Source organism: Pelophylax lessonae, assembly GCF_965119305.1.
Source record: "Pelophylax lessonae genome assembly, chromosome: 10".
Lineage (NCBI taxonomy): Eukaryota > Metazoa > Chordata > Amphibia > Anura > Ranidae > Pelophylax > Pelophylax lessonae.
The window spans coordinates 162,291,924-162,307,160 of NC_138777.1; the positions used below are offsets into that span (position 1 = coordinate 162,291,924).

Consider the following 15,237-nt stretch of genomic DNA (forward strand, 5'->3'; position numbering starts at 1 on the left):
ACCATATCCAAACATGTGCTTTAGTAAGAACACAATACAGAAAATGATCAAACAGAAAAGTTGCGATGCAACATGATAAAAAAGATTGTGCATAAGAGGCATAATATACACTAATATAGCTGCTGCCTTGCAATTACCAGCCTGCGCTTTCAATGATTTTATTTGGCTGTTGGGCTGCCTATGAGGTCTGCAGAGGGCATGCGTGGACCTCATAGGAAGCCCAATGGCCAACAGCAAGCTGCAAACGTGGTGTTAACTGTGACGTTACATTACAAGACAAGACAATTTGGGGCATACAGTTTTTGCCTTTGGCTACCTCCCAATCCCCCAATTTTTTTTTTGTGGTCATGACCTGACTTATTGTTAGGGCTGCACGATTTTGGAAAAAAAATGAGAACAACAAGCTTAGAATAAAGATCACGATTCTCGGCGTAACATCAGCTTTTACATCATACAAAATAAAATTGGGCTAACTTTACTGTTTAGTTTTTTCTTTTATTTCATTAAAGTGTATTTTTTCCCCAAAAACTGCGTTTAAAAGACTTTTGCGCAAATACAGCGTGAAATAAAAGATTGCAACAATCGCCATTTTATTCTCTAGGGTCTCTGCTTTAAAAAAAAAAAAAAAAAAAACTTGTAAGCAACAAGTGTCAGAAAAAGGCTTAGCCTTTAAAAGGTTAAACTGCCCTCACTTACAGATGGAAGTTCATTCCTTTGATCTAAAAGAATGAAAAGATACATTGTGTTTATAGTTCTCTTGCAGTCTTAAAGCGGTTGTAAACCCTAAAAAAAAAAAAAAAAAAAAAAAAAAAAAAAAAAACCTGCAAGACAAAGGCATAATGAGCTAGTATGCACCGCATACTAGCCCATTATGTGTAACTTACCTTAGAACGAAGCCCCTACACGGACCCCCGGACATCGCTGCGGGCGCTGCCATGATCCCTCGCCGTCTCTTCCGGGTTCGGCGGCTCCGGCGCGGTGATTGGCCGGAAGAGACGGCTCCGGCGCGATGATTGGCCGGAGCCGCGCCGATGCGCGCGGGAGTGATTTTCCGGCAAGCTCCCGGCAAACGAATTGAAGGTCCCCCCGGACCTTCAGAGCGCATGCGCCGCTCGCGCGAGCGGCTGCAAGCACTGTAAATATCTCCTAAACCATGCCGGTTTAGGAGATATTATTTGCACCTACAGGTAAGCCTTATTATAGGCTTACCTGTAGGTAAAAGTGTCAAAAAGCGGGATACTACCGCTTTAAAGCGGTTGTATCTCTAAAAAAAAAAACGTGCAGGACAATGGAATAATGTGCTGGTATGCATCGCATACCAGCACATTATGAAATACCTTAGAACGAAGCCCCGACACAGTCGCCTGGACACCACTGAGGCAAATGACCTGTTCCTTCGCCGTCTCTTCTGGGTTTGGCAGCGCTGTGAGTGGCCGGAGCCGCGATGACTTCACTCCCGCACATGCGCGTGGGAGCTCACTATCTGGCAAAAAGCTCTGAAGGTCCGGCAAGATACGCCAGACCTTCAGAGTGCATGCGCCGCTGGTGTCAGAGACTATGGGATTTGCAAGAGCAGTGAAAATGACTGCAACTAAAGTGCCCTGCTTGTTGCAAACAAACAGAACTTAGGTTGAAAAGAAAAGGTTCAGCAGCTCAGAAGACATCACAAGGTGTCAAAAAATCACTCTAAAACAGTTCATGAAAAATAGATTGCAGGACCATTAGGCACTGGACGTGTATGGGTAAATGGTATTGCATGGCTTAATTGTAGAAAGGTTAAAATTGTTCCCACAGAATATTTCCCAGTGCAAAAGCCCCTTACCTTGTGCCAGGTTAAGCATAACCTCCTTGTGGAATGATAGACTTTGCAGTGTATACATCCCTTTTAAACGCAGTGACTAAGTAGAGTGGTAAACTAATCCTTGGGGTAGAAGATCATGTTGATTTGGAAGAAACCACAGGGTATCTGGGCCAGTTTGGAGCTGTAAGAATCACCAGAATACCCTCTATCTTATTTCGCAGAGTTGACCAGGAGGGAGTTTATGGAAGAGAAGGCATTGATCAGGCTGTACTGATTCCGCAAAGCATCCACTGCTTCTGCTAAAGGATCTTTGCATCTGGAGACAAACTGGTTGGTTTGTTGTTGAACCTGGAAGCCAGGAGATCAGCATTTGGCAACCCCCACCTGTGACACAGGTCATGGAAAACTTCCTAGTATCGGGATCATTCTTCAAGGTCCAGATGCTGACAGTTGAGTTGGTTCATCTGCCAACTGTCCACAGCTGTAATAAGAGTGGTGGGCAAGGGTGAGAATGTAGAGTTCTCTTCAGGCTGGAATCCTTTCTATCTCTCTTGCTGCACCAAGATTTCTGGTAGAAAGTTGACATATGCCACTACTGTGACACTGTCTGACTAGATCCTGATCAGATGGCCCTGCAGTCGGGATGACCATTGTTGCAGAGACAAGCAAATTGCTCAGAGCTCCAGAATATTGATCAAGAGATGAGATTCTTCTGGCAACTCAAGTCCTCTCCACCAACAATATGCCAAGGATTCATCCTTAGCCCTTGAGGCTGGCATCTGTTGTGAGGATCTTCCAAAACAGAAGGAGGAAGAATTTACCCATCTCCAGAACTGAAATCCAGAGCCACCAGGCCAGAGATAACCTTGTCCCTATTATCAGAAGTATCAGCTTGCCTGAAGACTGAACCGATTTGCCCCACGACAGAATATTGTGTTAAAGGGGTTTGAAATGGAACTGAGCTAACAGAACTGCCTCAAAAGAAGCAGAACTCTCAAGCAGAATCACATAGTCGGGCAGCTCTTAGGCTGTAGAACCCGAGTCCGAGATAAAAGAGTCAGAAGTTTCTCTTGGGGAAGAAAAGCCCTATACTGAGCTGTATCAGGATAAGACCCAGATACTCCAAGCAATGTGGCAGTTCTAGCACTGATTTCTGAAAGTTCAGGATCCAACTGAACCTTTTATACCTGTAGGTCCAGACTGTCCACATCAGATGGTTAGTTAAAAATCCTTTTGACTATTCACTCAATTAGGAGATTGTCCAGGTATCCCAACCATCAGGATACTTTTGGAGCGCAGTAAGGCTTGCATGGAAGCTAACAACTTGATAAACACGCAGGGTGTAGAAGCCAGAGCAAATGGTAGGGCCACAAACTGCAACTCTTTAGTGTTAAGACAAAAACGCAGGTAGTGTTGAAGTGCTGGAAAGATGGAATCGTGCAAGTATGCATCCTTGATTTCAAAAAAGACTAGAAAGTCTCCCTGATGGAGGGAGGCTATGACAGATCTGGGGGATTTGGACTTGAGTGAAGACATTTAAAGCTTTCAGATCCAAGAAGGGGTGGATGCCCCATTGTAGTTTTGCAACAGTGACAACATTAAAGGAAGAACCTTAAAATCTTTCTGCCGCCAGAACAAAGGTGATAACTGCTTGGTTCAAAAGATTTGCAAAAGCACCATGGAAGTCTGATATTGTGTGTGAAGATACAGGCTGGTTAACAACATGAAGTGGGATGGGGCAGCAATACATTACCTTGAAGCTCCTGGAAACCACATATCTTATGCAGGCATCCAAGATGTCTGGGTGTCAACATAACTCACATGCAATTTAATTTTTTTTTTTTAATTTCCACCTTGGAGCTTCCTCTTTTCATTGTCCCTGGTCACACTGCTATATTCAGATTCTCCCTGTGCCCCTGGAACTTATGCAGTCCTGTGTGAGTCTCTGTAATGTGCCTGGTCCTGCTCTGTACTACATCTCTACATGCAGCTTTTGAGTGCTGCACACACAGCAAAAGCCACACCTATCTCTCTCTACAGCAGTGACTGACAGTCGCTCGGATTCCCTCTCACACTGGCTGTGTGTGCAACGCTCTGAATGGCTGCAGAGTTGTATTACAGTAGAGAACTATATAGCAGCACAGCCAGGGGACAATTGACATAGGAAGCGCTAAGAATTGCATAGGAGGTATAGCATAATTGTAAACAAGACATTCTGCCTTGTCTACGCTTAAGGGATGCACTGGAAATATCTGCCAATGTAGCCCCAGTGCATCTGGTGTGAACAAACCCTGAAAGAAGTACTATACTCATCTGTACTCCAGCTCTGTATTGTCACAGAGCTCCTGCACCAGTTGCTGACACCTTTGGCTGTTTTTTTTTGGCCGTCATGATGTGACTCCCACAAATTAGCGAGGGTTCATTCCATCTCGGAAGATGCTGAAATTGTACACCAAACTGCACAGCGGACAGGCAGGTAAGAAACTTTAATGCAAAACAAACATAGGGATTGATTTACTAAAATTGGAGAGGGCAAAATCTGGTGCATTTGAGCATGGTAGCCAATCAGCTTCTAACTTTAGCTTGTTCAGTAAGACTTTCATAATTAAACTGGAAGCTGATTGGTTTTTACGCAGAGCTGCACCAGAATTTGCAATCTCCAGATTTAGCAAATCAAACCCATCGTATATCTCTTCTGCAGGTAAAACCCTGCCTGCCTGTAATTTTTTCTTTTCTTTTTTTAATTAGGGCTCTACTTTAAGCTCACCATACTTGGTATAATCCCAATGCACAATCTCTTTTAGCGTTGATTCACACTGGTGTGATTTGTCATGCAATTTGACAGTTCCAAATCGCATCACAAGAAAACGGAATTTTTGTAAAATCTTACCTGTAAAATTCCTTTCTCTGAGTCCTCCGACAGTCGCCGCCTCTTCATATTCGTCACATATGGGGTATTAGACTTTGCTCCGAAGGAGTAGCTAGGCAACAGAATATGTTAACAATAAAGCTTTAACATATCCCACCCTCAAGGGGTGGTCCCCTCAGTCAATACCCTCCTACTTCCTGCAACCATATCTCAGTTTTAGTGGAATAGCAGTAGAGTATACATTCAAACCCCAAAAGAGGGGCGGGGGCGGCGACTGTCGGAGGACTCAGAGAAAGGAATTTTACAGGTAAGATTTTACAAAAATTCCGTTTTCTCTTACGTTCTCCGACAGTCGCCGCCTCTTCATATTCGTCACATATGGGGACGTCCCAAAGCAGTGCAAACATGAGGGGTGGGAAACGCATCCGCGCCGAAAGGCAACGCAGTCTCCACATCAAAGAAAGGAACCTTACCAAAGGAAGGAAACCAGCTGGGCAACAGCAAGAATAAGTGCTCAACAGGAGCAACAACCCAGGAAAAGACAAAAACCCCAGGGGATACAAAAAACTATCCCAACAGCCAGGATTCCCCAACAAGGGACCCTAGGGAACAGCCGCACTAAGAACCTTGCGGCCAAAGGAAGCATCCGCCGATGCCTGAACATCTACTTTGTAGAATTTTGTGAAAGTGTGCACGGTCGACCAAGTCGCCGCCTTACACACCTGGGCTACAGAAGCCCCATGACGGCAGGCCCAAGACGTACTCAGAGATCTAGTAGAGTGCGCCTTCACAGGCACAGGGGGAACCTTCCCCTGCAAGGCATAGGCCTGTTCAATGGTCTGCCTGATCCATTTGGCGATGGTAGAGGCCGAAGCCGCCATGCCCTTCCGAGGACCCTCTGGAAGAACAAACAAGGAGTCCGTCTTACGAAAAGACTCAGTCGATTTAAGGTAAACCCTTATCGCCCGAACAACATCCAGAGAGTGCAATCTCATCTCCTTTGGATGTTTAGGCTTCGTGCACAACGAAGGCAAAACAATATCCTCGTTAAGATGGAATTCCGAAACTCGTTTCGGCAGAAAAGAAGGATTAGGTCGCAAGACCACCTTATCCAAATGAACAACCAGGTACGGAGACTTGCAGGACAAAGCCGCCAGTTCCGACACTCTGCGAGCCGAAGTGATCGCCACCAAAAAGGCGACCTTTTTGGACAACATAGACAACGAGATCTCCCTGATCTGTTCAAAAGGAGCACGTTGTAACACAGATAGAACGAGATTCAAGTCCCAAGGGGGCAAAGGATCCCTCCTAGGAGGAACCAGATGCCGCACACCCTGAATAAAGGTGCCAACCAAGGAGTTGGAAGCCACGGGACGTTGAAACAGAACGGCCAGCGCAGACACCTGACCCTTTATCGTAGCCAGCGCCAAACGCTGATCGACACCCGTCTGAAGGAAAGACAGCACACGGGAAACCGAGTACGTGCGGGGTGAAAACCCCCTGGACTCACACCAGGCAAAATAGGCCTTCCAAGTACGGTAATAAACCTTCCCCGAGGAAGACTTCCTCGCGTTGATCAAAGTATGAACGACCTCTGGAGAGAGACCCTTCTCCTTCAGGACCTCGGTCTCAACAGCCAGGCCGTCAAAGCCAGCGACTGTAAAGCAGGATGGTAAATCGGTCCTTGAGACAGTAGATCGTCTCGAAGAGGCAGACGCCAAGGGGCGTCGACCGCCAGATTCACGAGGTCTGCGTACCAGGACCGGCGAGGCCAGTCCGGTGCCACAAGAATCACCGTGCTGCGTTCCGAGTGTAACCTGCGAAGGAACCTGGACAGCAACTGAATCGGTGGAAACGCGTACATCAGCCTGTACTGAAGCCACGGGGCCACTAACACGTCCGACGCGTCTGCCCGAGGGTCGCGCGTCCGTGCCACGAACCTCTTCACCTTGTAGTTGAGGCGAGACGCGAACAGGTCCACATCTGGAAGACCCCACTTCGCGCACAACATCTGGAAGACAGCCGGGTGGAGAGACCATTCCCCCTGATCCAGGGTCTGGCGACTGAGATAGTCCGCCTGCCAGTTCTCCACTCCCGGAATGTGAACCGCCGTTATCGCCGGGACATGAGTCTCGGCCCAAGATAGAATGTCGGCCACTTCTCGAGCCGCTCGGGCACTCCTGGTGCCCCCTTGGTGGTTGATGTAGGCCACCGCCGTGGCATTGTCCGTCTGCACCCGAACCGGGCAGCCCTGCAGCCGGTCCGTCCAGCGATGAAGACAGAGCCTTATCGCACGCAATTCCAGAATGTTGATCGGGAGGGAAGACTCCCCCTCCGACCAGGTCCCCTGGGCGGACAGAACGCCCAGAACACCACCCCAGCCCGACAGGCTGGCATCCGTGGTGATTACCGTCCACGAGATCGGACGAAACGACTTGCCCCCGGACACCAACGGGGACTGGAGCCACCACAGAAGGTTTTCCCTGGTGCGATGACTCAACGAGATCTGAAGGTCCAGAGATTGAGGTCGCCCGTCCCACCTGGACAGGATCTCCGCTTGGAGACCCCGCGTGTGAAACTGCGCGAAAGGAATCGCCTCGAAGGCCGAGACCATCAATCCCAGACATCTCATACTCGTCCGCAGAGACGAGTGTGGAACGTCCCTGAGGGACCTGACTTCCTCCTGAAGAGTCCTGAGTTTGTCTTCCGGCAGGAAGACCTTCGCCTGCACCGAGTCCAGTATCATTCCCAGATAGGGGAGACGAACCGACGGACTCAGTGTCGACTTTGGAACATTTATCGTCCAACCAAACTCCTGCAGAGTTTGCATTGTGACAGACAGGTCCTCCTCCAGACCCTGTCTGGTCGCAGACCGAACCAGAATGTCGTCCAGATACCCCAGGACAGAAATGCCCTGGGCCCTCAATAATGCCAGAACCGGTGCAAGCACCTTGGTGAAGACCCGCGGAGCCGAGGCGAGACCAAAGGGCAACGCCACGAACTGGTAGTGATCCTCCGCAATGGCAAATCGAAGGTATCTCTGATGACCCTCGAATATGGGGATGTGAAGGTACGCATCCTTCAAATCGATGGAGGCCATGAATTCCCCCGGAACGAGGGCAGCCACCACCGAGCGCAGGGATTCCATGTGGAACTTGCGAACCCGCACAGAGCGGTTCAGAGCCTTCAAGTCCAGAATCGGACGAACCTTGCCCTCCTTCCTGGGCACGGTGAACAGATTGGAATAAAACCCCCGAAATCTGCCCCGATGAGGCACCGGAACCACCACTCCCTGAGCCCTCAGGTCCCGCACCGCCAGGTGCAGATCCCGCAGGCGCTCTGGAGACAGTTGAAGATTTGATGGAAAAAATCTGCTCTCCGGCCGAGAGAGAAACTCGATCTTGTAACCAGATCGAACGATTTCCAGAACCCATCTGTCCCGCACACGGGCCAACCAGGGCTGAAGAAAACCGAGCAAGCGTCCCCCCACCCCAAAACTGGGTGAGGGCGCCCCTTCAGGCCGAACTGTTATGGGCTGCAGGTCCGGATTGGCCGGACTTCTGTTTCCCAGACCAGGGCTTCTTCTGAGAGCCTTGGCCTTTGAACGGTTTGCCCTTGTAGTGCGGCCGAAAGGCACGAAAGGACCCCTGAGGGGGCCGAAAATTAGCATGCTTCTTCCCAGAAGCCCCCTTAGCCTTGGGGAAATGGGGCAAGAGAGTGCTCTTACCCCCGGTGATCCCCTTAATCAACACATCCAGGGACTCCCCAAAAAGGCGAGACCCATCATAAGGCAGATTGGTCCACCGACCAACATTTCAACCAAACCAGGCGGCGAGACAACACCGCCACGCTGTGCACACGTGCAGCCAACGGAATCAGGTCCAGGTCCGCATCACACAGATACATGACACCCTGGTGGATCTGATCCACCATATCCAGGGTCGCCGCCGAGGCCGAATCGGCCACTAGGACGCGCCTAAGCATCTGCGTCCAACTTGCGATCGCCTGGGCCGCCATGAGAGAAGCAAACAGAGCCTTAAGCATAGAACCCGTAACAGAATAAGTATGACGGGCAAGAGACTCCAGCCTCCTATCCGTGGCATCACGGAAAACAGGGGAACCCTCTGCAGGAATCGCAGTGGCTTTGTTCAAAACCGCAATTGCATGATCCACTGGCGGAGGCACACACCACCGTTCATCAGTGGCAGGCGAGAAAGGATAACGCAGCTTGAATTTACTTGGTACCGCAAAAGGCTTGCGCAGATCGCGCCATTGATCCTTAACAGCGCGCTGAAAATCAGCATTGCAGGGAAAAACCTGCGGCGTCCTGCGTTTCCTCTGCGTCCCATAAGCCGCCAAGGCAGCGGGGGGACACACTTCGTCCTGCAAACGTAGCGTCTGCTTAATGGAAGCAATCAACTCATCCATGATTGCAAGCTCTTCAGGCGAGCCAGGGGGAGAATTATCAACCCCCTCAACTTCAGCCTCTACCTCAGACCCCACTAGATCAAGAGAGGAGCGGGACCCCGATAAGGAGGTCCCTGCCAGAACAGCCCCATCACCTTCACCCTCAAAATCAGAGGACAGAGCAACTCTGGGCCGTTTAGTAGATTGAGCAGCCACCAGCATTTGCACCTGGGCAGCAAGGCCAGCCACAATAGTGGCTAAATCCCCCCCTGGGGGGGAAACAGCGGTCCCCTGGCTTTCCACCAATACTGTAGGAAACTTGCCCTCCTGAGAATCCATTGCCCCTGTAATGCCAGACAACCAAGGGTTAACTGCCCCCTTTTAGCAAGCGCGGCAAGCGCAGCCCACCGCACCACACTCAGGCACAATGAGACCCCCACAGGGAATATACAAACTGAATACAGGCAATGGATAGCAAGAACAGAAGGATAAAACCTGAGGAGACCCCGCTGCTGCTGCTGCCTCGATCGGTGTTCCTGGAGAGAGGAAGTGATGCTGCCAGGGCGCTCTATGTAAGCCTATGGAGGCTACAAGAAAATGGCCGCCGTGCACGTAAACCATGCGGCCGGAGCGGGCGCCGGTAAAATGGCGTCGTTTGGCGCCGAAAACGCCGCTCCACAGTGCATAAAAGCACACATATTACATCCCAATATAAGGATACATGTTAGATCGCCGCAGCGATCGCTGTATATGCCCAAACATGCCAAGAAAAAACATGCCCCACAGCACACAGCTTCTCACACTGCCCAGCCTGACACACACAGTGTCATACAGCTCCCCCCCCCCCCCTTGCAGCCCACAGCATGCAGCCGAGAGATAGGGAGACAAGCAGTGTGATTAAAGGCAGGTTACACAGTCCCAGACTGAGACCCCCCCCAGACAGACAGGTCCCCACATAAATACACTTACCTCACATGGCGTGGGGAACCCGCACAGGCGAACAAGCCGCTGCACATGAGGCAGGGAGAGTCGCAATTCAAGACGCACACAATGGAGGTTAAGAAACCGCACAGCGTCCGGTGAGGTAGCCACCTCACCAATCATCCCTGCACCGAACAGGGATGGGTCGTTCACTGTGCCAGGAGCGTTACCTGGCTGAACGCTTGATGGCAGACTGGGAAGCCACTGACCCACGACCTGCGACCAGGGGGATCAGCCCGAGACCCAGTCCGCATGATCCATGATCCTCTTCGTCCGAAGAACTAACTAATGCTGACAAAAATAACAGCTAAGTAAAGATAGAGAGAAAACTCAAACAAAATATTAAAAAGAAGAAAGAGTCTGGGACAGAAAGTCCCAGCACAGAGAGAGCCAGCCACTCCTGACAAGCTAGACATTAAAACTGAGATATGGTTGCAGGAAGTAGGAGGGTATTGACTGAGGGGACCACCCCTTGAGGGTGGGATATGTTAAAGCTTTATTGTTAACATATTCTGTTGCCTAGCTACTCCTTCGGAGCAAAGTCTAATACCCCATATGTGACGAATATGAAGAGGCGGCGACTGTCGGAGGACGTAAGAGAAACACCTCATTGCCGTTGTTCTGTGGAATAATGCAGATCCTCGGATAATGCCCCCGACGATCTGCACATTTGCAGTAGTGACGTCATTTTTTTTTTTTCCAGCAAAGCGTGGAAGCGAGTGGTGTGTTGCAGTAATCAATAGAACACTGGCCAGAATGGATACAACACTTCCAAATTGAGAGAATCCTCATAGCGAGAGCATGAGAGCAGAGTGCGAAGTTCTGAAGTATAACAAACCAGGCGAACACTGGGCGGCAACGGTTCATGTGTCATCACTCAACCAGTCCTATTATATATTGAGCTCCATCACCGTGTATATACAAAATAATAGTAATAAGGAGGACCCTATAAACAGCAAACACACCTCGCAGAGAGAGCTGATCCTCAGATTCTGTCCCAGTACTTTGTGATCGTCGGATAATGCCTCCGACGATCGGTGCATGCGCAGTGTTGACCTCATGCCAGCTAATCAGCTGGAGTGACGTCACTACTGCACATGCGCCGATCGCATTATCCAACTATCTGCATTATTTGACTGAACACTGGCAATGGAAATGTTCAAATTGCCGTGACTTATGTTGCAGCGACTTTGAAAAAGTTTCCTGCACTACTTTTTTTCCAAATTCATTGCAACTTGCATTGACTTCTGTTAAATAAAGTCACAAGCCACAATTAAATTGGAGATGCACACTGATCTGCAGCTTTGAAATCGCACCATTTCAAAACCACACGTGTGAACCAGGGATTAGATCCACCAACTATGTAGTGCAACGGCTTGCCTGATTTCATACAAAGTGATTGGATACATTAAGTGGGTCCTCATATTACAGAGTTTTGGTAAATCAAAAGTTGATTCTACAAAGACTTCATGTTCAGATTGCAATGTGTATAACAAAAAAACAAAGAGGGCACACCGGCCAAGCGCATTATCCTCAATAATGGCTTTATTAAATTGAAAAAAAATATATCTACTCACAAACAATGGTTATAAAACAGCATATCCAGTCCAAACATCAGGAACAATCTGTGTCGGTACCCACTGTTCTTAACTACCTCCCACCCGGCCATTGTACATATACGGCCGGGCGGGAGTCTCGTCCTTCTGAATGGACGTTCCGGAACGTCCTTCAGAAGGAGAGAGATCGCGCCGCCGCGGGCACGCGCAGCGGCGCGATCTCGATGTGCCTGTGTCCCTCGGACACAGAGCGGCATCATTCGGCAGGAGGGCCCTGTGATTGGCCCTCCTGATCACATGACGGCTGTGTCCAATAACAGCCGCCATGTAATGTAAATAGAGCCGTTGTAACGGCTTCGATCTCTTCTCCTCCTGACAGATCCTGTCAGTGAGGAGAAGATCAGAGGATCGGTGCTGCTGCGGGGGTGATCAGTGAGTATTTCTAATTACTCACTGATCACAGGGGGGGTTTGTGCTGGTAATCAGAACATTGATTACCAGTGCAGCCCTGGGGGGGGAGAGGGGTGCCACTAAGCCACCAGGGATGCCCACCCATGACCACCAGGGATGCCCACTATGGCCACCAGGGATGGCAAGCAGGGCTCAGAGAGCCCCCCAGTGCCCTCCCTATCAGTGTTGCCCACCAATGGCATCTATCAGTGCTGCCCACCAGTGCCATTATTGCCATCTATCAGTGCCGCCCACCAGTGCCCATTATTGCCCACCAGTGCTGCCTATCAGTGCCCATCAGTGCCCCCCATCAGTGCCGATCAGTGCCACCCATCAGTGCCGATCAGTGCCGATCATTGCCGCCCAACAGTGCCACTATCAGTGCCCATCAGTGCCGCCAATCAGTGCCCATCAGTGCTGCCTATCACTGCCCATCAGCGCTGCCTATCAGTGCCCACCAATGCTGCATATCAGTGCTATCTATCAGTGCCACATATCAGTGCCCATCAGTGCTGCATATCAGTGCTACCTATCAGTGCCCATCAGTGCTGCATATCAGTGCCACCCCATCAGTGCCACCCCATCAGTGTCTCCTCATCAGTGCCTGTCAGTGCGGCATCATCAGTGCTCATCAGTGCAGGAAAAAACATATCTATTTACAAAATTTTATAACCTAAACAAAAAACTTTTTTTTTTTTTTCAAACTTTTCAGTCTTTTTTTATTTGTGCACCAAAAAAGAAAAAACCTGACGGTGATCAAATACCACCAAAAGAAAGCTCTATTTGTGGGGAAAAATGACACAAATTTGGTTTAGGTACAGTGTTGCATGACCGCGCAATTGTCATTCAAATTGCGACAGCGCTAAAAGCTGAAAATTGGTCTGGGAAGGAAGGGGGTTTAAGTGCCCTGTATTGAGGTGGTTAATGAATGATGGCTGACGAGTCATCATCCTTCCTCAGAGCCAGGCTCTGAGGAAGAGGCTAAGCCTCAAAACGCGTCAGCCATCATCCATTAAGGACAGTGGGTACCGACACAGATTGTTCCTGATGTTTGGATTGGATATGCTGTTTTATAACCATTGTTTGTGAGTAGATTTTTTTTTAATTATTTAAGAAAGCTTTTATTGAGGATAATGCATTAGGCCAGTGCGCCCTCTGTTCGCTTTTTTATTTGCAGTACCTTCAGACTACCCCGGTCTTATAGGGCAGCAAGGCCCCAGCCATTTGGGATGCCAAGTAGGGCTGAACGATGGTCGATGTGATATCGACTATCGTTCTGCGGGCGTGGGCGATATTCATATCGCCGAAGACACGATATTTAGCACAGGGAGAAGTCGGGACTCGGGGGAGGAGAAGGACTCACATCCGTTTTGCTTTTGGTTGTGATCGGAACTCCAGCCCGATGCAATCCAGCCCTCCCAGCTCTGCCTCTAGTCTCCAGCCGACCATTACTCCGCCCTGCTCCGCCCATTGTCTCTCCTGGCTGCATGGGGGGCACGCACGCTCTGGTTCTGAGTGCAGGAGTAAGGTGCTACAGCATTGCAATTTTGTCTTGGTGCAATGTGTATAACCCTTAGAGATATATCTCACTGCCCTGTGCTGGAACTCCACTGGAGATCTGGATCCCTGTGAGAGCATAGTGATCCAACACGCTCCCAACAATGAGCTCCAATCAACAACACCCTTCCTGATAGGTATGCACCGATCCAACTTTTTTGGACCCGATATCTAGCGTTGTGAAATCGCCGATACCGGAACCGATCTGGAGCTACACACAAAGCAAGCAGCTGCAGTACAGAGCAAAGCCGCTGCTTCATGTGTATGGCTCCTCCATTCACAGGCGGAGTGCATCTGATATCACTCCGCCTGTGAGCCGGACCTATACAGGAAGTAGCGGCTCCCATCCCATACTACTACTGCCCCTAGTAAGGGATGGCTGAGCCGATCGGTCAATGTTACCGATCCATCTAAAATGGCCATATCGGCGCCGATATCCGATCCGAATATCGGATCGGTGCATCCCTACTTCCTGAGCAGCATTGTTGACTGGATGTGCTGAGGGCATGTCGAAACGCTGCGCACTGTATGAACATTTTTATTCTTTCACTGCTCTATACAATACTAGAGCGTATGCCTGTGGAGGGCTGGGTTTACCTGCACAGACACAGATGTTGCTCTGGTGAATGAATGTACACCCTCATGACTGTCAGATTGGGACGATCGTCTGTGCAGCTGCTGCATCCCAACTGACATCAATGGGACTCCCTGCACAAGGATGCAAGTAATACCTGTTCAGGTAAACACAGCCCTCCAGGTAAACACAGCCCTCCATTAGGCATACGCTTCACTACGCCCATGTCAACAAAGCCTAGAAAAAAGTTGTCTTTTGATATATATTCATTAATTTTAAAAAATTGTCATTTATTCAACATTTCTCATCACTGGGAAACCCAGCAGGCACAGCCCATTGTCTTACAGCACACAGTGACTGCTTCCTTCCCCAGGTTACAGCACTGAAAGCAGCCCCAGCTGACTGATAATGGATATGAGTGAGATGAAAACACAGGCCTCGAACAGTCCTTGATTAATGAAACAGAAGCAGCACGGCTACAATGTGTGAGGAATTCTCCCCTCTCCATTAATTGTAAACTGAAAATAAGAAACACTGAACGTTAGCGATAATTAAACCTGTACACAGAGATACTACCAATAATAAACCCTCACCTCCGCCATGTTGATTCTACGGCTTCTTCCGTCTCCCTTCCCCGCCGACTCCGCCTCTTCCCCCCGACCACTGAGCCTTAGGTTACCTTCACCGCGCCTGCCAGGTGCAAGTCTTCTATTTTCTGCAAAATACGTTGGATTTCCAAATCATACCGGTCACACCAAATCATACCGAAACGATTATGGTTACTTTTGGAACGCTAGCTAAAATCAGGCACTGTACAAGACAGCTTCGAAGGCCATACAGAGAGGGCCCACACAGTGCCGTGCAACCGGAAGTGACGGGTAGGTTTTTCTCACGGGTAGGTAATTCTCAAGGAACAGGCCCTTCTGCTCTCTTGGAACGCAAGGCCTGGAACGCAAGCTGCGCTTGACTGCAAGGAATAGACTAACATTACAGGAAGTGTTTGGTTGCGTTCATCATGAACAATCGATTCAGTTATTAATTG

At 49.4% G+C, this 15,237-nt stretch overlaps 1 protein-coding gene across 2 annotated transcripts in view; it reads right to left on the bottom strand.

Moving 5' to 3' along the window:
* KAT5 (lysine acetyltransferase 5) overlaps positions 1-14,855 on the bottom strand; it is a 64,173-nt gene extending 49,318 nt beyond the window's left edge. For both annotated transcript variants that reach the window (XM_082270696.1, XM_082270695.1), the window contains exon 1: positions 14,789-14,855. In XM_082270696.1, coding sequence (XP_082126822.1) covers positions 14,789-14,797 — 9 coding nt within the window. In that variant the 5' untranslated portion in view covers positions 14,798-14,855. The remainder of the gene's footprint in view (positions 1-14,788) is intronic.
* Positions 14,856-15,237: the final 382 nt, after the last annotated feature.